Genomic DNA, 25,070 nt, shown 5'->3' with positions numbered 1-25,070 from the left:
ACTATTAATTCAGAGCAATACGCATATATTTATTATATAATAATATTATAATAATTAAAATTATACATAGAGATACGGTATCGTTGAAGTCTTTCGTACTCAAAAAGGCTAAACAGAGCTACAGTGACGATTTGTAATGGATCATATTTTTAATTCCTGTAAAAGTGTATAAAAAATTGATTTTCTTTTAAATTCAATTAAGAATCTAGATCGTGCTAGAGTGTACGTGCCGTCAGTTTGAAAATTTTACTTAGCGACATAATGAAGAGTCTCTAAAAATTGTTTATTTTATTTTGCATTGGGTATATTGACTCAAATTTGCAGTTTAATTAAGTGCAACTTTCGGATGAGAGGTGACAAAAAGTTGGGACGTGCGTAAAGTATCGATTCGTTTTAGTAATTCAAAGAATCACCTAGCTAGAGCTAAGGTCTAGACATTTTATTTAATTTTCTAAATTACCCAAAAAACGTTTCATGTAACGCTACTCAGAGATTGTCAAAGTTTATAACAGAGAAATTAGGAATAGTTAATCTGTCCGTGTAAATAAAAATTATTTTACGCTCTATAAGCCGTAGTCCCGTTCATAATAAACAAAAAGGAACCGCTTTAAATGTCAAAATTAAAACAAAACTAGTGTTGAGCTCATCCCAAGATGCGAGTCCTTTCATGAGAATATCTCATAGAGATAGAAGGTGAGACGAAAAGCGCGCGAACCCAGTGCAGCGCCGATGTCCGTGCGCACCACACGCTCACACGCGCATGCGCGCCATACTGACAAAACGCGCGCCAGACTCCCGAATCCGATCTGTCAAAACATTTAAAAATGGAACGCGATTGAGTTTTTTTCTTTTCTTATTTTTGTTTAACAGTAAGGACAGATAAAAAATAAACTCATCTAAAGAGGTTATAGTGTAGTGTTACTAAGTGACAATTTTACCTTTAAGTGTTCCAAATTCAGTGCTAAACATTCAGTAAGGTCTGGTTAATTTTGTTTAGTTAGTTTAGTGGTTACAAGGGCGTGAATTTTGACTTGTTATATGTGTGAACTGTAGGTGTTAACTGTTGATTAAATTTCTATTTTCAAAAGTATGACAAGGGATTTTTAAACTGATAGAGCTTTTACGGTAAGTTTTTCTATGATAATTATGTATCATCTATTTTATAAATTATTGTTTAAATAAAATAAGAGAATATTTTCTATTGTTACTATGAATTTAAAACAGTGTCTTAGGGTATAAAGGTACTACTACACACATTTTACATAATTTGATAAGCTATATGGAACCTAAACACATTAGAAAATAATTTTAAAAATTTTCCATCTATGCATCTATCGATGAATCAAAACATTGATTGTACAATATTACCACGTACCTACTGTTTATTTATAATTGTAGAGCAATAACTCTTTACTGTTGTAATGTTGTATGCGACATTCTGTATAGGTAGGTACCTACAAGATAGTATTGAGATATTACTGGTACACATCAAACTGCTTATTATCTAGCGAAAAACAATATAAATAACGTACATTTAACCTTTAATTTTACCTTTGATTTATCATAAATTACCCGCACAAAATAAAGATGTGACTCCATTGATAATAATAGCTTTAGCTTATAGAAAAAGCGTCAATAATCCAATATACAGACCACAAGGATGATCTATTATATGGTTATTAGTTTTTGTGCAATACCTACCTAATAGGTCAAATGAATGACGCATTATATTTTTTGTAACCTAATATTTAGATTACGTGAGTACCTACTGTTTTATGAATGAGCTTTTAAAATATGAAGCATGTTTTTATGAATGTTTCTTAGAAAGCGTTGAGCGTTCATTGGAAAACAATTTGAGAAGCACTTTTCTGTTTTACTTTTAAATAAGTCAAAATAGATAGAATGTATTTTTACATACACTAAATATGTCTTTAAAACAAGTCTAACTTTAAAATATAAAGCTCGAATAAGAAAGCTTCTGGAATGATGCAATGTATTTTATCTGTAAAGGTTTAAATGTTTGAAGTTTATAATTGATATTCAGTTACCATCAATGCTTTTAAGCTTCTTTTTAGATGTTGTGAGCAAGACAAACTGCGCACATTATTATAATGAGTACAATTTTAATGTAAAACATATTTAATAATTATCAGTTTGTGTATTTCTAATAAGAGAGCAATAATTCGATGTTTTCCAATAAATGTTTAATTTATATTAATTTATAAAGTAATTATATAAACACGGCTTATTGCAGGGAAACATCAAATCCTGTTTATATATTTATTTTAATGTTCGAATTTTTTAAAAACATACATCAGCCCTGTCTATATATATACATGTAGGAACGAACCCTTTTTCTACATTATAGAAGATTTTTTTTTAATATTTGCTACGTATGAAGCAAGACTGTTCAAAATAATAAATACAAGATCATCAACTCCAAAGAACCAAATTAAAAAAAAATATGCATTTATATTTTATAAACTGAATAATATTTATGTCAAAAACCAGTTAACTTTCCGTTTAAATCTATTAATTCGTTATCTGTGCATGCAAATAAAGAACATAGGCAAATAAGCTGTGATAAATTGCAATGTATAAATCACATCTTAAGTATTACAATTGATGGATTGAATTTTGCTTTAGCTGTTTTATGAATAACTTTTAAACAATAAAACACACAAACACATGCTTGCTCTGTGGTCTGTATTACATAATAGTAGTATTTAAAAATATAAGGTTTTAAAACACTTTTATATAGAACCCGCCCAAGTCACATAATATGTAAAGCATCATAGGTACTTGCTTTGAATTCATTAATTAACATTACAGTAAAGTTCTATTTACGTATATACTTAGTTTCAGGAGTATTGCATTCCATACACACTGGAGTCTGGTGGCTCAAAATTTTTTATTCATACCGATAATATATTATATGTTTGAAAATACAATAAAATACAATAGGAACAAATAAAATCTCACTTCTCTCCAATGCTCACAAATCCTTAACTCTCCCTTTCTCCACTCTACACCGACTATTACTCGACTAGTCTTAAAAAAGAATCTACATTTTGTTATTACCAAACCTATTCACATTTCGTCGAGGCAATAGATACACTATCTGAATTGAAATTGATATTTTTGGTTTTATGGCATTCAAATGCTTTATAAATATAAATTTATAAAGAATAGAAAAAATTCGATCACGAAATGGCGCGAAAGGATGCGGGTTCGAGTCCCGCCTCGTGATCGAATTTTTTCTATTCTTTATAAATTTACACAATCTGAATGTTATATAATTGAAGGTATCTTTAATAAAGCTTAATTTATGTAGAAGACATATTATAATCACTAATCAAACGTTAAAACCTGTAGATTTCAATCATTACTTGCAAACAGCAAATTTTAAGGAAATTGGAAATTAACACGAAACACTGCCCATTGTAAACTTAGTTGCGTTTATTTAAAGGTTAATGACTTTGATAGAATAATGATAAGCACAAAAACATACGTATAAGCTTTATGGACTGCTGTTTCAGTTTACTTCTTAAATAAACTATAGACAGTGCAGAGGCTAATTGCATTATGTTAAACGAATAAGAATATTTATTGTATTAAATTACATGTTTTAATCTTCCGTAATTAAACAAGTCAATGTTTATTAGAAAACACACAACTTACTATTGTACATTTTGATTAGCTGTCTCAAAACATATTTTAAATCTATTTAAAAACCAGTCATCACCTCAACAGAACAGTTACAAATAACCGATATCGCCCTGTGACCCCGGTTCCGTGAAACTCAATTAAATTTCTTTGGTCTAAATACTCTTACTTGCTATTTTAAAACAAGTTTCGTACTCAATTTATCAAGCTTCATTTTCACCAAGATATATCTCTCATAAATTAGACACGCTAAAACGCCAGCCACTAATCTCGTGCCACAGATAATAGATGGAAAATATGTAAACATTTGCATTTTGAAGATCGGAATCTGCAACATTTTAACATAGTAAATATTAAGATGGCAACGCAGCGATTTCAAAAAGAGAATACTCGATGAAGTCCGTCCGTAACCGCAAGCAAATATTTAAATTTCAATTCGAACGTCGCATATCAATGGGGAGCCATAAGCCACCGGGTTTATTTTTTTTTTTGCTTAAAGGCCGTGGCCGCACAGAGACAATAAAGAAAAAGGTAAAGGAAAAGAGAAAAAAGAAATAAACAGAATCTAGATTCGAAATACTGGCTGATTCGAGGTTGGAAACAAAAGAAGTCGGCTCCCGCCTGACCGAGATCTTGGCGTACGCGGTCGGATCGCGCTTAAATACTTTTTTCTTTTAGTGTTTAACTTTGCATCCATGTGATTCCTTTCCCGATGCATCACAATAAGACGTGTATCGTCAGTAGCTATTTTAGAAATAATTACGTACGTACAACTTATTTCTGTGACATCAGAATTTTATAATTAAACCGTTCAATCTTCATTTATATTCGATACAATTACGCATTGAATAGGATTATACGTTACGGTGTTACCTTTACCTTATAGAGAATAAATAATTGTTGTCATACCAATAAAATGTACTGAGATGAATCCAGTTTTTTTTTAATCTTGAGTGACATGTCAATTATAGGTTTTTATGTTATTTCTAAAATAAGTTGCACATAAAAATTTATTACATATAAAATACGCATGAGATATTGATGATAATGAAATTCCTTACAAATACTTTATACGGCTATAAAATTATGGCTTAATAAACAGAAATCTATTTAAATAAATCGTAGATTATAATCGAGTACATACATAATTAAATAAGTACAAGAGGTCGGTTCGAAATCATTAGATCATCATCATAAATAAGTGCATGGGAAATACTCGTCCAGGATTCGATTCCGGGTCAAGTTACTCATCTCATTCGTTGCTTAAATGTTATTATGACTAATTGACTAAATGCATGTGTAATTAATTCTTAATGCAAGCATAAATCAATAATATGTCACTATTATTATTTAGAAGTATTATTCAATTGATTTTTTACTATTTACTTTTAATTGATGTGGGTTTTTAATAAAAAATACTATGCCATAGTCTGTTTAAGATACTATAATGATGCAATAAAACTCTATTGTGTTTTATGATATTGACATAGATTTTTAACAATAAAGGAAGGTATGTAGAGTATTGTAGAGCCAAGTTAGCTCTCTTCTATGAATTTTACAATACATTTTATAAGAGTTATATTGTACACTTAATTATCTTTGAAGCAACCATATATATATATATTTAAATCTACAAGTTAAAAAATGTCTCTAAATAAACTACTAAAAGGGTCACGTAAAATAATAAACATTAGCATGTACCTAGAATTATGTTACAAGGAAAATATTTAAGATAGGTATTTGCTATTTTGCTTCGTTCTGCTTGTCAATTAGGATTAATGTTGTTACATCAGCACATGTTATATGGTAACTAATCTTTAAATAATGATCATAAAACGCATTATATATTATTCCCTCACTTTCGATTGACATTGATGTTATTATAGCGCTACGCTAGACAGAGCGTCAAGTTTTGTGTCTTATTTGAAGACTAGTAATCCGCCCCGGCAATATATTCTATATTATGCATGTTTTATATGTACATGAAGCTTCATATTGAATCATCATCTATTAAAAAGTCAAAATCAGTTTCACAGTTTTAAAGATTTCTGCATAAATAGGAACAGACAGACAGCGGGAAGTGACTTTAATTTTATACTGTGTAGAGATGACGGGTTAAGTATGCTAGTATTGTATACTATATTAAAACAAAGAGCTTTTTTACCCAGGATATTTAAAGCCCGACAAATCCGGGGCGCGCTTTAAGTAGCCAGCTCACATATTTATACAGAGTACCTAAATACGAATGAGTACTAATTTACATACTTTAAACAAATCAATATTTACATTTTTCCACACATTAGCGCGGCCAAGGGACAGGGTTTTCATTAACACTGTCTGTTAGCGTGCGCAGACGCAGGTGGTCTTTGTTTAACGAGAGTTTGGGTGTTTTAAAAGGACCTGTTAATGTGTACGACCTTCTTACTTATTGATCAGCTTTATGGTCAATTTAGTATGTGTTTTGTTGCTTGTAAATTACATTGTGATTACATTCTAAATACTTTAGTGTGTTTGATTAATGTCGAGTCACATATTATTATAAATAGGTATGTACCTACTTATTAATATTTTTTGGCAAAAGTTTCAAGGTATGCTTCAGATCCAGACTATGCATCTACAATAGACGATTAAACCAAAATATAGATTAGTGAATGACTAGAAATTCACGAATACCGTACCGGCACTATAGATTGATAAAGCAAGTACTGTTACCAGTTTGAAATAGCTCATATTATTATGTAAAAATACTGTAACTATAAATGTATTTGTAGTTAACTTATGATAGAAATGCTAAATCACTTCTATAAAATTGAGTTGAAATTTTATAACTTTTATAAGATTATTCAAATAAAAACAACTGCAAGATATAGACGCATTTTCTCTACCAACTTATAATGCATGAACTATTGATAAAGTTGTTTATAACAAAATCCTCATTAAGCACAAATATAATAGAAAATGGATATGGTGTTTATCCAATAGTAACTTTTTATATGGATCGAACAACATACAAAACGGTATTAATTGATTATTCTAACCAAAGGATAGACAATTCCAATCTCAAACATATTATCATAAGAAATAAGGTTGAAATTACAACGAATAAAAAAGTTAAAATTTTAAAAGACAATGCTTATCAAGAATAGCTTATTTTGAAGATGGAATGAGCTACGCTACATCAACCCACCTTTGAATGCAATTACAAGTAGGAGAGAAAGTTTTTGGATGCGGCATTAATTATTATACTGCTCTTAGTTTTGTCTTTCTTATTTACATTTTTTTATATAAATTGAAAATTATAATGAACGAATGGTTGAATATATTTAGAATGGCCTCAAATTTTGCGTAAATTAAGGAAGGAAATTTTTCATTTAGTAATTTTATTTCTAGGCAAAAATTAACACTATATATCCTTCTCGTTTTATTTAATTCATCACAAATACATTTTTAATCTTAAAGCACAAAATATATTTGTAACGATAACATAGCTAAGCAATATATGACACAAGCGTGCTAAAAGCTTTTGCATTGTACACATTCCAGGTATAGGTACTTATTCCCAAAATAATCATTTCACATTTCCTAAACACATCACACAAATCTCGTATTCTACATGTTACTTTTGGTATATTTATTCCCAAAAGAATCTTTTCACATTTCCTAAACACATCATACAAAGCTCGTATTCTACATGGTGCTCTTGTAAATTCTACATATGTTAACTATATAACCTAAAAATACTCATCTAACAATCCAACCAAAAACTCGGACCGATCGTAAAACACTTACCTTATCCATTGCCGCTCCGTTTCGTACATAAACACGATGATTACGCCGTAGCAGAACTAATGCAGCGTCTTATCATAATTTAAATCGACGTTTAGATCAGCTCCGTATGACAAACTTGTGTTTTCGGCACGGTTATTAATTCTTGAGGCAGCTGTTTGGTACAATGTTATGAAGTTTAAAAGTATGTTTTTTATAAAGTTTGGAAAAGAAGTATGGTATGAATTGTGACTTTTGTTTTTGGGAAAGACAATAAAATATGTAGTAGGTACATCTCATTTAGTTAAACTTTATGTAGAGATATCTCGTTTAACGTTACATTGTAAGAAATTATCTAAACGAATATGTACAATGCGTACTTATTGTGATAAAGTATTCGTGTTTATATGTCTTATATACTAAAGAGATAGTACGTAAATACTATTTGTTAAGAAGTATTTTCACAAGTAATCTGGTAGCAGCGATAGCACATTCACCCATCATTACTTAAACCGAGAAACAAGCAATTAGCACCCCATAGACATTCCATTAATTACCACAGACGTAAGCACCAATCCTCGTTCCCATAAACACAACAATTTGCATAGAATTCAACGATTCAATAACTTGAAATAATCGCACAATTAATTTCACCACTTGCTTGTCTTATCGGAGTCATCTAGGACCATATAGCCCGGGTCATCGACGCATTCAAGTTAAATCTATTGTTCAAACTTCGAGCTAACTACCTATAAAAGTCACGGTTGCTTCCATATTGGCATATTGCAAACCTTACATGGTACGAACCTAATGACCTACGACATTTCAACCAATCGCTCCATCTCGCTCTTATCGCTCAGGTGGGAAAAGAAGGCAAGATCACCATAATACAATATTGGTGTTTTATTCGATTTGTAAGTGGCTAGGATTCAGTATTTTCTGTAGTTTCTCATATTGTTTCTTTAGTAGTGCTTTGTTTTTTTTTGTAATGGATATCGCTATGGGAAGTTTGCTTACGATTTTTGAACGAACGATAAATTGAAGTCTCTGGAATGTTGACAATCTATGAGACATAACATTATTTTATCGGTGCATATTTTTTTTTAATTACTTATGCTTTGAAGTCATGCTTTCTAATGCAGTGCATGATAGAGGTAAGGTTCGTTATTTTAGGTAACCATAGAGCTAAATTTTTTTTCAGATTTTAACGATTTTTTATTTGTTTTGTTTTTTGGATCATACGGATAAACACTAAACATATTATTGGTTGACAGATTTTTTTTTACTTCATTTATTTTTAAGTTCTGATATTACGCAGGAATTTGTGGTGTTTTCATGATGCGCTTAGCGTATAACAAGAGCCAATAACATTAGCGTTATCATAAAATGTATAAAATGATAAGCCCATATAATTTACAACACAATTCGTATAATTACAAATTCATGAACAGTTTATCCAACGATTCATCAAGCTAAACGAGGCTTTCACTAAACGAACATGCGTTTTGACAAATAATAGCACAAAAATTACACACCAAAATGTGTCCAATCACCGGTCCAAAGTGGACGTAATCGGTCTAAATATAAGCCCTTTGGACGAAAATTATTGACCCGTTGAAAACCATAATTTGTGTTGTGGTAAATATACATGCTTAGTGAATGCGGCCACGTAATTTTGCTTCATATACCTAGATAATAAGGTACATAATTGGCTACATTCTCAGCTCGACGGTTAAAGGTTATACTCGTAGGTGGTAGGTATGTAGGATTACATTGTTGTCAATCAGCCTATTATAATATGATAATAATCTCAGAGATTTAGCGATAAGAGGAAAGTTTAATTAATATAATCCCTTTATAGTGTTATGTCATATTTATAATCGACAATTATACGCCAGTATTTAATTGGTTTATCACTTGATTCTATCTTAGTTTTCGTAATATACATTTTTAGTGTCGCTTATTTTATGAAGAGAATTGAAAGTGAGTTCACTGACCTCTAAGTTTCAAAAATAAGCAGAGCATTTTCGTATTTCAATTCTAAAATATGCTTAATATTATTTTATCTTACCTTCTCGTAATGTTTGTGATATCCCGAAAATTCTGAAATTTTTTCGAAATATTTTTAGACAGTCCAACATTATTTTTAGTATAATATGTATTTGAAATCTCATATGAACCAGGATACATAATAAAGAATAATATTTAATCATTCTTATAAAATAACATATGTCGCGACACTGATATTTCAGTTTTCAAATATTTTAAATACACTAATTGTATTTATTTACTAGTTAGCAGCACTCAATTTGTAAATTTAAACGTTTCTTTGATATATCGCGTTATTTGCGCAAACTGTGTATATTTCTAATTTACATTATGACGTATGAATGTACTAGAGATTGATAACTGTTCAAATTATAAGAAATGGCGCCTGAATCCATACTAATATTATAAATGCGAAAGTAACTCTGTCTGTCTGTCTGTCTGTTACTCAATCACGCCTAAACTACTGAACCAATTTGCATGAAATTTGGTATGGAGATATTTTGATACCCGAGAAAGGACATAGGCTACCTTTTATTGCGAAATATGTACCACGGGCGAAGCCGGGGCGGACCTCTAGTATTCAATATGTCTATGTTTCATTTTCGTCATAATTTATTCTAATGACTAGCTGACATTTTTTACTGTTGTTGTTGTATAGATAGCCTATATTGCCTGGTAGAGATCTATCTACAATGACGATGCAATAAAGTGAAAATATGTAAATAAATAATTATTTTTTATATTTTACAAGTCCCAAATGCAACCATAAAACATAAACTGATGACAGTCAAACACATGACTCCCAAACAATTCACACGTATTCATTATTTATTACTACCTACTGTTTTATGATTTGGTAACCGTAAAAGGAGTCTTGTTAGCACTTATGAAGACATTCCTCAGCTCTTAGTCTACTGGAGCCCCTCCCATCGCCATTTTTGGCGGTTTTTTCTGGACTGCTGATTGGCGATACGGTAATTACAATCTAAGTTATTAGCATACCATTTTTGGTTATACATACGAGACTAAAATTTAGCCTTACATTTTTGGAATTATACCTAAAGAATAGATAAAGTGCTAGATACCGTTCACGTTGGTTATATGCAAATGTTATCAATTTTATGATATCGAGATAAAACGTGTTTTTAATTTGAGCTGGTGTTTTTATATGTATTTTTTATAACAAAAGTTTTTTAACAATTTAAACGAGGTTCTTTATTGATAATAAAATGTACAAAATGCTTAAGGTACTGTTATTTTAATTAGTCTATAATAGAACTGTTTTTGTGATAGGGTAATAATTGGATGCAGCTTTATCTCTACTAGACAACCCAGTATCCTACCTAGTATAGTATCTAGTGTATAATAATAATAAAAATATGTATTATACAATACATTAATATCTTGGTATGTATGTACGTTAACAGTAACAATATTTTCAGGGTCCGGGTGGCGGTGCGTGCGGTCCGCGGCGTTAATGATGACAAGGAGCCGCGCGCGGGGGGACGCCATACAGAGCGTGCCACTGTCGCACTCACCACCTAGCCAACATGTTTACGAGGTTAGTTGCTTACTACTAAAATGGGGAGACTGAGTTTGGTTATGTTATGATGGTTAAATTGCTGTTATAGGGGGAAAGGGGAACATTCAGATTTTTAAATATATTGCAATTTAGAGCGTGCCACTGTCGCACTTACCACCTAGCCAACATGTTTACGAGGTTAGTTGCTTACTGCATTGGGAAGACTATTGCAAAATTAATTAATAATACTTTTACATTTTCTTATTCCTTATCAATTTAATGATTGTAGACTTATCATTTGTAGAGTCCATCTTACCTTACTCTTACCTCTGTAATTAATGCTCATGAGCGGTGCTTGTCGATAAACTCACTCAGGCAACTCACCAGCTCCATAGCCTGTAGTTGAAGGTGAAGTTATAAATGTGCATTTTAATATACCATTTTATGATGATATTTCCAAATGTTTTTTACTAACATTCGTATACCTACCTATTGAAAATTGTAAACGAATGTTAACACGCAAATGAGCGATGTAGTTAAGAGAGTCTTATAATATGCAAATGCAGCTATTTGCTGACCATGAATACGGTAAAAGTTTGTATCCCGCACAATACAATATAATTTTTATTTTAAGTTCTATATCTGTTTCAACTACAATACACCACGAACATAATACGTGACATGTACGTGACACTTAACTTACGATACGTCAAATGAGATTTTCGTGATCAAAACCATGGTTTCACCGTTACGAAGTCCCGTGTGCGGTAATTAGCGTATGTGACGATTTTCAAGGATATTATTTTTAGATATCATGATAATTTGAATCGTGCTATTACGATTTTTGAGGCTATGTCGTCACAGTTTAATAATGAGTTATAGATGTCGTAGGATAATGCCTTCATCATGCTTTCATATTTTGCTAATATGTATATGTAATTGTTATCACCTCAAGCAGTGGTGGCTCAGTAGTGGGGACCTCGGACTTCAAATCGATAAGCCGGAATTCGAGACCAGGCGAGCGTGTAAAATAAATTGATTTTTCAATTTATCTGCGCATGTTTTAACATCACCACTGCTCGAACGCTGAAGGAAAACATCGTGAGGAAATCGGCATGTCGAAGTTCGACGACATCTACCAACCCGCTATTGGCCAGTATGGTGGATTAATGCCTGTACCCTCATAGGAGGCTCGTGTCCCAGCAGTGGGAATGAATATGGGCTGATGATGAAGATGACGTAAATGTTCTCAGGTCTTCATTTTATGATGAAACTGTATTGAGGCAGAAGTTTATTTTTCTTTTGCACAAGCTACTGATAGGTACTATAGCGAGTTCAGAAATAAATGACTTCATTGATGAAAATTGAAATGGACAATTCATTTCATTATATTTTTATTCTCTAATATTTATTTTGTTAAAAGAATTCTTTCTAGAGTCCTCTAGGTATCATTAAGGTTTTTTCTAGGTTTTTTTATATTAACTAAAAATGATCTATAGTTCATGAGTATGATAATGTTTTCGTTTATATTTATAACTAGCGGTCCGCCCCGGCTTCGCCCGTGGTACATATTTCGCAATAAAAGGTAGCCTATGTCCTTTCTCGGGTATCAAAATATCTCCATACCAAATTTCATGCAAATTGGTTCAGTAGTTTAAGCGTGATTGAGTAACAGACAGACAGACAGAGTTACTTTCGCATTTATAATATTAGTATGGATTTGAAAGATAGAGTCGCCTAATTTTCTGCTAATTCATTTATCCATCCATATGTTGCTTAATTTATGGAAATAACTTGGACTAACAAAACTATTTATATTATCTGTTAGTTTATTACAACGTCGACAGTAAACACATATAATATTTACTTGTAACTGAAATAATTTAGTTTAATATATGTTTCTTATTTCGTATGGTATCGATTCCATTAGGTACATTGAATGAAAAGTATGATCCCTAAGGCTCCTATACTTTTAGGCTATAAGCCTTGTTTAAGCTTTAAAAGTATAGAAGCTTTACTCAAATTTTCTTACCAAATCATATGAAAAACAGTTACACGAGTAGGTAATAACTACAATTTCGTCGGCCTATGTACATAGTTTCATTATTGCGCTAAATGTGCTAACAGTGACGTTCCGCAGCCGTACTAATATTGATCTGATGACGTAGCAAGTGTTAAATGTATATCAAAATGTGTTGTAACATGCATGTTTGTATTTTATATCGATTGTGTTGACAGGGGTTTATAATTTTGGGCAAATTACTAGTTCTATGTAGCTGGTGGTAGAGAAAAGCTGAATTTTGCCAGATACATTTGATTCATGGGAAACTTTGGCAGTTCTTTAAAACTGTATGATATTATTGAGACGCAAGTTTATCACCACGTGTGTCTGATCGCATAATATCAAATAAGATTGTATTTTGAACCTGTGCATTACGCTAAATGTAACTGCAATGTAGAATTTCTCAATTTAAAAAGCATGTGTAGGATGCATCGTTCTTTAATGGATCTACACCACAGGCGTAAACTTATTAATAATATTTTTTTAAACGAATTTTTAATTTTGTCTTCTCAAAAATCGGCAAAAAACTCGACAATTATACTTTCAAAAGTTCACCAATTCACAAACTAATTCTCTCGCATTCTAATATGTGTCAAGTAAATCTTGACGAGCTTCAATATTAGTCGGACAGTTTCTACGTTCCTCGCATAACTCATTGTCTTTACCTTTTTTGTTCAAATCGCTCAAAATAACGTAATGCGCATACGACCATTACGTTTAGAAACTGCGACCACTGAAAGCTAAACTTTGAAATACTATACATATAGTAACAAAATTTCCTGTCACTTGCTTAATACGTTATGGGAATTATAATGTGTCTCGAAACTTAATTTTGATATGAGGGTAATGTTTTTGTAGCTCTACATATTATGTGAACGTAAGGTAGTTTTAACTATCATATAATAAGACACACGACTAAAACAATGGGTAATAGGCAATGTAATAGTGTGTGTGTGTGTGTATGTTGTATCAACCAGCAGTATGGTATAGGTGTGTAAATAAATTTATTTTACTTTTCCATCTATACATCTATACAAATATTATAAAGAGGAAAGGTTTGATTTTTTGTTTGTTTGTTTGTATGAATTGAATAGGCTCCGAAACTACTTGGCAGATTTGAAAAATTCTTTCACTGTTGGAAAGCTACATCATTTCTGAGTGACATAGGCTAGGTTTTATCCCGGAAATCCCACGGGAACGGGAACTATGCGGGTTTTTTTTTGAAAACGCGGGCGAAGCCGCAGGCGGAATGCTAGTAAGAAATAAATGTAGAGCCTTTTTTCATACCCTCCATGACACACTCCATGACGATATATTTTTACAATAATAATATATATCTTATAGTCTCTAGTGGAAAGCAGTCCTAAGCTGTTTAATGCTAGCTATTTATATTAGGCTGAGGATGACTTGCTCTTACAGTAAGTTGGGTAAAAAGTAAAAAGCACAACTATTTTACCGAAGCATTCCAAAATAATGTTGAACAAAATTCTTTATGCCTATTGGATATCAAAATAAAACAGTTTGGTACATTTTTAGGCTTTAGAACATTGGTTTTTTTGTTATACATATTATACATAAATTATGAATTTATGTACGGCTACACGCTATTGTATACTTTATCAGTAAAGCTTAAATATAACAGAGATCATCCATCTACATTGCTTAAATTATTCAAGTAAAAAAGAGTAAATTTATTGTACTGAATATTAAACCTATATATATACCTGATGTGAACCCTCTTTATTTAAACAGTTTTAGTAAAAAATGCTTACGTAAAAATGCTATAATAGGAAGAAAGAACTTATTTCAATCTCGATTGAAAAAACCTTTTATAGAACCAAGGTCAAAACCCCAAAACAAAAATATCTATCTCACGATACACATCCTACTTAAACTAATTCACTTCACAAATTAAATCGAAACATTTCAGTAACTTTCAAAGCATCACTCAAACGTACATTTAACGCACAAATTGACTCTTGCGCATGTTAATGGATAAAACTTATTGATGCATCAATCACTAATCCGTTCTAATTGATTGATACATTTCCTTTCAATGCTTTTTGTTTCGAGATGCTATTAATGAGATGGCAGATAACTGATATAATCGAATTTAATGTTTTGTCGATTTGTTGTGAACCTTTGAAACCGTTCGCACTTAACTTTGTTACCTATGTCTGTATTACGTGAAGTGTGATGTATCTATATTCTGCAGTACGTATAGAGAAATCAACTGCTTTTCGTTGGTCTTACTAAGCTTCAAAAAGGTTGCTATGATTATAGTATTGTCTGGGTTAATATGCATTTCACCGCTTCCTTCAAAAGATGTATAATATTATGATGACTTACTGAAAATTGATTACATAAGTTGATATTATCAACTTATATATTCAATGAAATAATGATTCGAGTTGTGTTTGTATTTCTCCGTAAAGTAAGTTAATTGTCAAGGAAGTTTATGATACTAGCTTATCAGTGTTTCTGTTTCCATTAATAAACAAGATTTATCGATAATTTCCAATTCATTACGAACTTTTTAAACTTACTGTCTTCTATTTCGTATGCTTTTGAACTAATTTCAGGTATATTTCAAAATTGAAATATTTAGCTATATAATTAATAACAATTGTATTTATACTATGTTATGTGAAGTCCCATGTCCCCAATTGGGGTAAGGGGCATATGCATTATGCATACATCTGTTTCACTGATCGATTTTCTTTAGGGTGATCAGCGTTCTGTGTCCTGCCAAACCGAGACATTTTTTTTTCTTCGTCTCCACCGGGAATCGAACCCAGGACCCCTCGGTTCTACGCTCACGCGTCAGCCACTGTACCAAGGAGGCGGTCATACTATGTATTGAACATGTGATAAAACCAAACACCAAAAATATTTTAATTGAATCAACCATTAGCCATCAGCTTTGAACCTCTTAAATGTTTATTACACTTTAAACTTTCATTTAGAACACAAAACATTTGCGATATAGATTCAAACCTTCGACGAACGAATACCATTATTAATTATTCATTTCATTGCATATTCCTAACAATATCGTTTACTGTCCACGTTTATTTATAGTTTTAACCTTGTGACATGGAAAATAAGGTGCTAGCCGCTCTCCCACCGTTTCAAATATAATTGTTGGTACATTTATCAACTGCGTATCGATTTATGTATCCGATCGCGTTATTTATAACGATTTTTATTTTCCTGAATTGATAATGCATGTAGTGCAAATAAATTAGCATTGATTTTATATTATCATGTAATGTTATATTTATGTGATTGTTGTAACTTGTAAACAACTATTTTCAGCTGAAAAATATTCGATTTCGAATCAAATTCTAATTTTGTTTCAATCTACGATATATTATTTGTAGTAAATAAACTTCTTCATAAAAATTGCCTTTGGATCAAACTAGGGTTTGTTTATTTAGAATTTAATTTTTCGTCATTCGAAAATAAAATATATAGACCTTTGACCTTTGATCCCAAGGTCAAAGCTGTATTTTAATATTCGATACATTCTTAATTAAAGTATGTAGGTATTACTTAGGTATAACAATAGTCCAACATCCAAAGGCAATTTTTATGAAGAATTTTATTTACTACAAAAAATATTTCGTAGTAATTGTAAGAATATTTTTATTGAAATTATCAATTAAATTAAACAACAATAAACATAACTAAACGAATCTTGTACGAGAAAATGTCGTTACAATACCCCCATATAGCTTTATGTACAGATCGTGTAGGAGAGCTATCTTAAATAATAGTTAGGATGATATCCAAAGAGATAAGACAGCATAAAATAAGTTTATCTACACCTGTAACGCTATAAAACATTGCTGTTAGGTAGGGTTACCATTTGTTAGACTTCAAAGTTTACACTAAATTAGGGAGTTTTGGGACACGGTAAAATATGAATTATGTTTTTTAGAAAGGAAATAAAGCCGAAAATAATGCGTATTTATTATTCAAGAAAGAAATAGCTGTCTACGATTTAATTGATAAAGGTAAGCAAGATTTATTATTTATGCCTAAGATTAGTTCTTTATTAATTGAATCAATTTGTTTTTGTATTTAAAAATTGTATATAGAAATCGAAAATGCTCTTTGAGAAAAATATATAAAATATCCAATGGAATGATCCCCCTCATAAACAGTTAAATTGCACCAATAATTACGTACACCAAGAAAATATGTTGTTTCTTTCCTAAAAACATCCCAACTCTATTTTTTCGGGACTTTTCACTAACTCCTGGTAACCCTACAACAGAGCTAGTTCTACGATGCATTCCCACGAAGGAATAGTTCATAATAAATACATTGCTCCAATATCCGCGATCACATTAAATCAGCTTTATTCGAGTTGAAGGGATGTAGTGATAAATGTGTAAGTAGAGGTGTAAATGATACGTTAGAAGATTAATTCCGCTTGCTTATCTTAAAATGTTACGTATTGAGTATTGAATTAACAAATAACTTGTAATAAGTATTCTGTTTTTACAGTTGATCCATAAGCAATTAAATTAACGAATGGTCCCTGTTGGAGTTTAAATGGTTCAACTTTTATTATGCTATTTTAATGGCAAAATTACAAGTAAGACGTAGGCGTTTATTGTAACATAATGTCCTAAATAAATAATAACTTTATTACACCTTTAAATTGTAAATACATTGAACCATTATGAATAATAGACAGAAATCGATAAAACGAGTAATAAAAAACATAGCAGGATATTATCCTTAGGCATTATAATTCAACTTTCATATTCTTTGTATTCCAAGTAATAAATCAGAATTAATGTTGACCTTTATCTCTTATTCCTGTCAAAGAAAAAAACTAGTTATTTTGCGGTTAAAATTAATGCTTAGAAAAGCAAAGCCAATGTCAATCATTTAAAGCAACTTATTCGTGCGTCAGTCTATTCGACTTTGATCTTTAATGTGTAGTAATAAGTTCTAATTTACCTTGAATAGAAGTCATTAGGCCTATATATTATTAATTGCTTTTAAAAACATTATATTGACTTATGTAATTAAAGTAAAAGGAAAAAATAAGTGATGAATTGGCAACGTGCATATATTAAAGCCCTTGACACGTATTTAATATTTATTACAATAATTATTAGTGGTTGATTTTGATCTTATGGTTAAACCATGACTTGATGAAGGCTTTATACGAGGATGTTCTTGAGTGGAATTATTTACTTCAACACAGAAGCTAGAAATAACGATTCTTTTAGACTAATCACTTAAGGTAGAGTGACTCTACTTCTTCCGTTTTCATTTAATCGTTTTACTTAGAGATGATTTTTGATTTTAATTATTTTAAAATTTCCTTTATTTTAATGCATAAATAATACGATAATTCGACACAGTAATATGTAATATTACACAGTACTGTACATGTACAGTAATATTACACGATACGACTTTTCTAGTTTAGTGTTTAGTGATTGTTTTCATAGTAGTACAATAGTGTAAAAAAGAGTGGTAGTGAAATTACTATTTATTTAAGAAAAAATATCAGATTACGGAAACACATTTTTCACAATAGGAAAATTTATCATCACCATTAGCTTTCTATTAAAAAAAATCTCCTAAAATATATTGAAAGAGAGAACATGGAACATTTTGTAACCGTTAAAAATAACAGGACTATTATCAGCAAAACATATTCACGGAACTGGATGTAAATCTAATTTGGTTACTTTACTACGAGGCTGATTCTAATCTATTATATTATTTTGTATTAACAAACAAATTGTCTAGTTAACAAAAAGAGCTACAATACCGATTACAAAAGGAAGCTTCAATTATACTTTTTATCATTTTAAGTATGTGAATTTATCAGTTGTTTATCCTTATTAAGATCCTGGTTCATTTCAGTTAATAATATTGGTATATTAAGAATCAGATACGGCTCTAATAAGTTAAATTTATCAATTTTTTTTAGTAGAGGTTACCTACTACAAATATCAGTTTTCCAATAGAATCGTTTAGATTCATTACAACTATAATTTTGAAAATGATGCTTATAAACGCTATTTTAATATATACGACGAATATAATATATTACATGTTTTGGGGCTCTATAATTTAAAGAGAAGTAGCTCCGAGTCGTAATTGTGATATAATCTGAGATGTGAAACCCAAAGGATATTTTGTAACAATCTCAAATGCTTGTTTACATGCATAACAAATACAAAATCATACGTCACGTGCCACTCATAATTACAATAACTATTTAATGATGCAATGCTCCGTAAAAAGGCTTCCTTCTCATCAATTCAAGGTCACCATGACTAATTGGAGCCAACAAAAAAGCTTACATGAATGATTCATTGATTGTTATCACTTAAGCTCATATTACGTTAGTATTTGAATTAATGCGTATTTGTAGGAAGGGAAAACCTTGTGAATATAATGTATTTACTTAGTACTATGTATTTGTTTTCACGTTTTATTCTTGAGTGGCTGTCCTGTCAATGTTATATGTGACACTAGATTTCCGCCCGCGGCTTCGCCCGCGTTTTCAAAGGAAAACCCGCATAGTTCCCGTTCCCGTGGGATTTCCGGGATAAAACCTATCCTATGTGTTAATCCAAGTTACCCTCTATATGTGTGCTAAATTTCATTGTAATCGGTTCAGTAGTTTTTACGTGAAAGAGTAACAAACATCCATACATCCATACAAACTTTCGCCTTTATAATAGTATTAAGATTTGATTGACTTAGACACAATGCTCCGTATTATATTTTTTATTAATATAGAACACAAAATTGCATCTCAAATGATTACATATTTGCACTTTAAGCACATTTAAAAATAAGTTTTGTCAAAAGACATTTTTAATTTTGGATTTAAAATATTCGTGATTATTTTTTTTAATCGACTTTTATTTTCACTATACTCTTTTATTTAAAATATACTTAATCAGTTGTAAATTTAAACAGAACAAATAATACTAACACAAAGCGCTCAACAAACGAAACGGCTATACCAAAAGAAACAAGGCAGGATACCAATAAAATTCAATTACAGCGATAACCCGTCTCACAGCGCTATACTTTAAATGTAACAGCAAATCAATGATACATAAATAAAACAATAACATTAAACAAAGGATTTATTTCAATTACAAGAAATGAGCGTGAAAAACAATTATAAAACGATCGGCAATACATATCTGAAGCGGGCACTAAACAACGCCTGGACGGCAGAGCGTTCATTAGCTGACAGCTAATTTTAATCTCCGATTAAATACTAGACTTCTGTCAGTGGTTAATAATGAGGCGGTGGGGATAATAACTTGTTGATGACAGATTTGTAGCACGTATAGACTTAGCCACTCTGCTGATAACTCGAGAAGTATTTTTATAATTACGAGTAATAAGTGATGCTGATGAGGTGGTAACAGCATGAGTGTAAATGACGACTGTTGTTTTTTTTCTTGGACAAATAAAAAAAACGATAGCACTCCTCTTATAACTATCTCCTCTCTTTCTATTAAACTTCCCCATTTCTAAATTATATCAAAATATTCGTCGTTTGGCGGTTAATGTTGTTTTTCTCTATTCTCTACAATATTTTTAACAATCAAAGTAGGATTTTAGTTTTTCGTTGCATTGAATAACTTGATCGTTTGAAATGCACATTTTTTAGTCTTAAAAACAATACAATAGGTATTACTAGCATTTTACGTATGATCGACTAATGAGCTAGGTTATTAGTGGTCTATTAACCTTCGTCTGTCAGGTGATGTCGGCTTTTTTGACCTGTGAACCCTCATGACCTTAGCCTGTAAGTACTTCACTCTAACCTTAAGGAGTCAATAAGTCTTGTCATATTAAAAAATAAGAAGAAAATAAAGCAATATATTTTTATAAATATTTTAAAAGTGTTCAAGATACTGTAGAGGTGTAATATTAATTTCCTCCCTTTCGATCCTCGTTTATACAACGATAATCATCTTTTAGAATGGTATCTAATCTACCGCCACACCCTGTCCTACAAACAACTATATTCCTTTTCCTAAACTGCATTTGTTTCTTATGTTAAAAATTCAATAATCAAGAGGCTGGCGTAAGGTCGTCGCTCGCTTGCTCACAATGGCTCTCATTAGTACGCTATTTGCGTGCACTAATTATTGCGACACGACCAATGTCAAATGCCCTTTGTCAATATTATCCTGCTTTTTCTGCTTTTTCCCGCGCTTTCTTTGGCGGGGTTTTTAAACTGAGCGGATGGAACGGGCGCAAATTTTATTATATTCATTGAAGAGTTTGTTGTTTATAAAAGTGAAGTAAGTTACGTACGTTTAAAGGGATATAAAAACTAAACAGGAGTAATTACTCCGTACGTAAAATATAGAATTCTATATTTTACGCTCTATATATTTTACAAGCTATAACGTAATTCACACAAATTTTAAAATCTATTACAGATTTGTTAGAATTAAATTTGAGAGGTGGATCAGAACATATTTAAATCCTTTATTTTAAGTAACATACCTAATTATGATATAGGTAGTTAAAATTTAAAAACGAGTAGACCATATTTAAATACCAGCGCACCTTTTGATCGATCACTTTTTATAGTTACTATTTTAAATATTTCCAACCGCTTAGTTTCTAAACATTTTTGTTCAATAATATTTCGAAAAGCAAGGAAATTATTACGTAAGAAAACGTACATTTACAAGTTTTGCGTGTGATATAAAGAAAATTGTTCGCCTCGGGTTGCACTTAGCGCACTTTCATAACAATTGCAGCCACACTCATGATCAACTCTTTATAAAGGCTTGAACCTTATAATATACTGTAAAATGGATAGATGGGATTTTTATTGCGTCTAAACTATGATCATGGCGCTCATTGATTTTTTATTAAAATTCTGTGAATAAGTTTGAACCTAGTTTAAGTTTATTGAAAATATTTTTGTTTTGTGAAGATTTTGGTTTGCAAAAAGAGATATATGTTCTTAAAACGTTTTTTTATGAGATTGATTTTTCATCTTCAATTTGTATTAGAAAAACTCTACCTACAATTTTGTATCAGAATATTATTTAATATTGTAGGTAAATATTTTGCATTTTTTGTTTGATTGGATTTACTTCTTATATTATTTTGTGCAATACTGAAATATTGCGAAGAGTTATTTTAATTAGGTATTAAAGAACAATACTTCTAAAAATTTTTCGTATAAATAGTTAAATTATAATATTTTTCTCTCAATTTATTAAACTAAACATAACATAATAGCGAGCAATAGCCCCCATATCAATTTCCATACTATTAAAATTTATAGACCGTTCAAAGATAGAGGAATGGTCCATACGAAGTAATGTGAGGCCGTGTTAGGTTCAAAGATACCCTGTTGCGGTTTATATACACTATCTTGTAGTGTGTGGTGCTTGGGAGGAGCGGAACGGTGTTAGTGTTCAGTTTTATGTAATGGAAAATATTTTAGTTCAGGCAGGTTGCAGTTTTGGTCAGTAGTTTAATTCGAAGTTGAATGTTTAAATACAAAGATGGGAAGAAATGAAATTGCATTTTAAAATGTATTGAGGATTTAGATATGAGTGATAATATTTATTCAATATTGTCATCTGCAAAAATATAGTAATAGAAAAAAATATGAACTGAAACTTTCTCCTTTGAAAATATTTTGATGACTATATACATAATAATAATACACAGGGATTATGAACTACCTTTAAATTATTAAGATTGTAACAAATTTATTGACTATTGTTCAACAAAATTACTTAAAGTTATCTAACTATCAAGTCATAGACGTTGCAGAAGAAGTCGTCTTAGAAGCGGCTTATTAAATAAAATTTATGAAAACAGTAAAAAAAAATCGAGAGGCTCTCTTACTAATTAGTAATTATACAAAATTGTTTCTTATTTTGATCCATTCACTCGCTTATCAAATGTATACGCTAAACACCCTCACAACTTGGACCAACCACAAGGCGATATTGGAAAATTGTCTAAATTATTGAGTACCCGTACCAACGTGCGGCGTGGGAAAACAGGTGGGGTTTTCACGTGAAATTACATGCTGTGTGTACGAAACACTACTGTACACTCGCTATGATAAATCGATAATCATATCCTGAACGTAATTTCTATGAATGCACATTGTATATACGAATGGGCATTTCAGGTGTATGGTTCGCTGCGTTTTTAAAGGTCACACTTACAAAATATAGGGAAAGGGATAGAATGTGGAAGTGAAATTAAAGAGACCTTTTTGGTGTCTTTCTTTGTTTAGATATGTACAACATTGTACGTATTGTTATTTATTTATTAAAGGTTTACCAGAAATTGTTACACAAATATACATAAAATTAATCTTAAAGCTAAGTGTACAATTTAAGATAGGTAAACACCACATACATAAATAAAATGTAGACTTTGAAAGTTATTAATAACAGTAGGTACTACATTAATATAAAGATGAACTTGATATGTTTATAATATTATGTATGTATAACGTAGCTTACGTTATACATATATGCCCAGAAAATAAATTAATTTGTTCCGATATGTTAGTATATGTATAACGTAAGCTACGTTATACATATACTAACATATCGGAACAAATTAATTTATTTTGTGCCCTAAAGTGAAAATAAAAACTTACCTATACAAACTTAAAAAGCGTTTTCATATACTTACGACATATACGACAATATGAGTTTAATAAGAAAAAGTTATATTTAAAATATTTACCAGTACCAGCTCTACATTTATCCCAATTTACTCATTCTTATTGTATGTATCTTTTTGTATACAAGCAATTAATATTTCTGGCGTGAGAATTTCAAGACATACTTTCTTTTTAAATATATAACAATACGACAGATGTTTTCTTACATTCCCCAATTCAGGAAAGTAGCATTTATAATTAGGGGAGGCCGAGGTTCAAAGTGCCGGGGGTAGGTTGTTCCGATTGAAATAGCTCCGCCAAGAAAAGAGATAGCAATAAGTGTGAAGTGCATCGCGAAATGTCATATCATCGCGCATTTGCGTCAGTCATTTTAGTGACGGTCTGCCCGCGTGTTAGCGTGGTAGTCGATTGGTGACACTCAAACATTACGTAAGTAAATTTTTTCGTCATCATACTTTTTGGTCTATTTCAATCAATTTTCTAGCTATTTGTGTGTTACTTGCTATTATCTGTCGAGCAAACTATAGTGATTAACTTTTTAATATCGTTTTTGGCTTTTTCAAACGTATTCTATCATAATTGGATGTTACTTTAGAAAATGGAATTTGGGGTTCCAAGTTCCTCTGCTGGGGGGCTAGTTGTTCCGCGTAACAACCTGCCCCGTAACGAACAAGTTAATAATAAAATTAAAACTTTGTTTTAGGATGAGAAACTATAAACGAAAAACCGAACGGGGCAAGGTTTCATTTGAGCTTTTGAGCCTGAAGCAATTAAACCTTTACCAAAAGCACCGCCAAGATCGTGTGTAACAACTAAGCGACGAATAAGAAAATCAGCAATACTGACAGATACGCCTGAAAAGAATGCTTTGGCTGAAGAAAAGGAAGAAAAGTAAAGAGCAATAGTAAAATAAAGACGAAGGAAGTTGAAAAAAGAGTCAGAAATAATAAAGTAACTGGTAAAAACAAGCGAAATTATAAAGTGGCAAGTAAATCCGCAAATGTTAAAGAAAATGTGAAAAGGAAACCACTGCAAGAAGATAATCATGGAAGTGATAGTGACGAAGAGACAAGAGACCATGGAATGGTATTATCTAATATATTGCAATTTATATTCCAACTTACGACCAGGTGAACAATGGATTGAATGCGTCATGTGTAAGAATTAGGCTCATTCTAAATGCCTGAAATCTGAAGATTTTCATTCTTATGTTTGTCAAAATTGTAATTCTGACGACGACTCTGAATATTTTTTTAAGTTACTGAAATGGATCTGTTTTTCCAGAGTAGGTTATAAGTTTAGATTATTGATCTCAG

At 31.1% G+C, this 25,070-nt stretch overlaps 1 protein-coding gene across 1 annotated transcript in view; it reads left to right on the top strand.

Moving 5' to 3' along the window:
• Window positions 1–737: 737 nt before the first annotated feature.
• Window positions 738–25,070, top strand: part of LOC149479497 (PAS domain-containing protein cky-1-like) — a 93,892-nt gene continuing 69,559 nt past the window's right edge. Inside the window, exons 1-2 of the mRNA XM_089708072.1 lie at window positions 738–1,125; window positions 10,923–11,041. Of these exons, the coding sequence (XP_089564198.1) occupies window positions 11,031–11,041 (11 nt within the window). The 5' untranslated portion in view covers window positions 738–1,125; window positions 10,923–11,030. The remainder of the gene's footprint in view (window positions 1,126–10,922; window positions 11,042–25,070) is intronic.

The sequence above is a fragment of the Colias philodice genome, chromosome 20 (assembly GCF_061535455.1).
Source record: "Colias philodice isolate Cphi_HAF_F1 chromosome 20, ilColPhil1 Martin Lab GWU primary, whole genome shotgun sequence".
NCBI classification, from domain to species: domain Eukaryota; kingdom Metazoa; phylum Arthropoda; class Insecta; order Lepidoptera; family Pieridae; genus Colias; species Colias philodice.
This window is presented reverse-complemented; position numbering and strand designations above follow the sequence as displayed.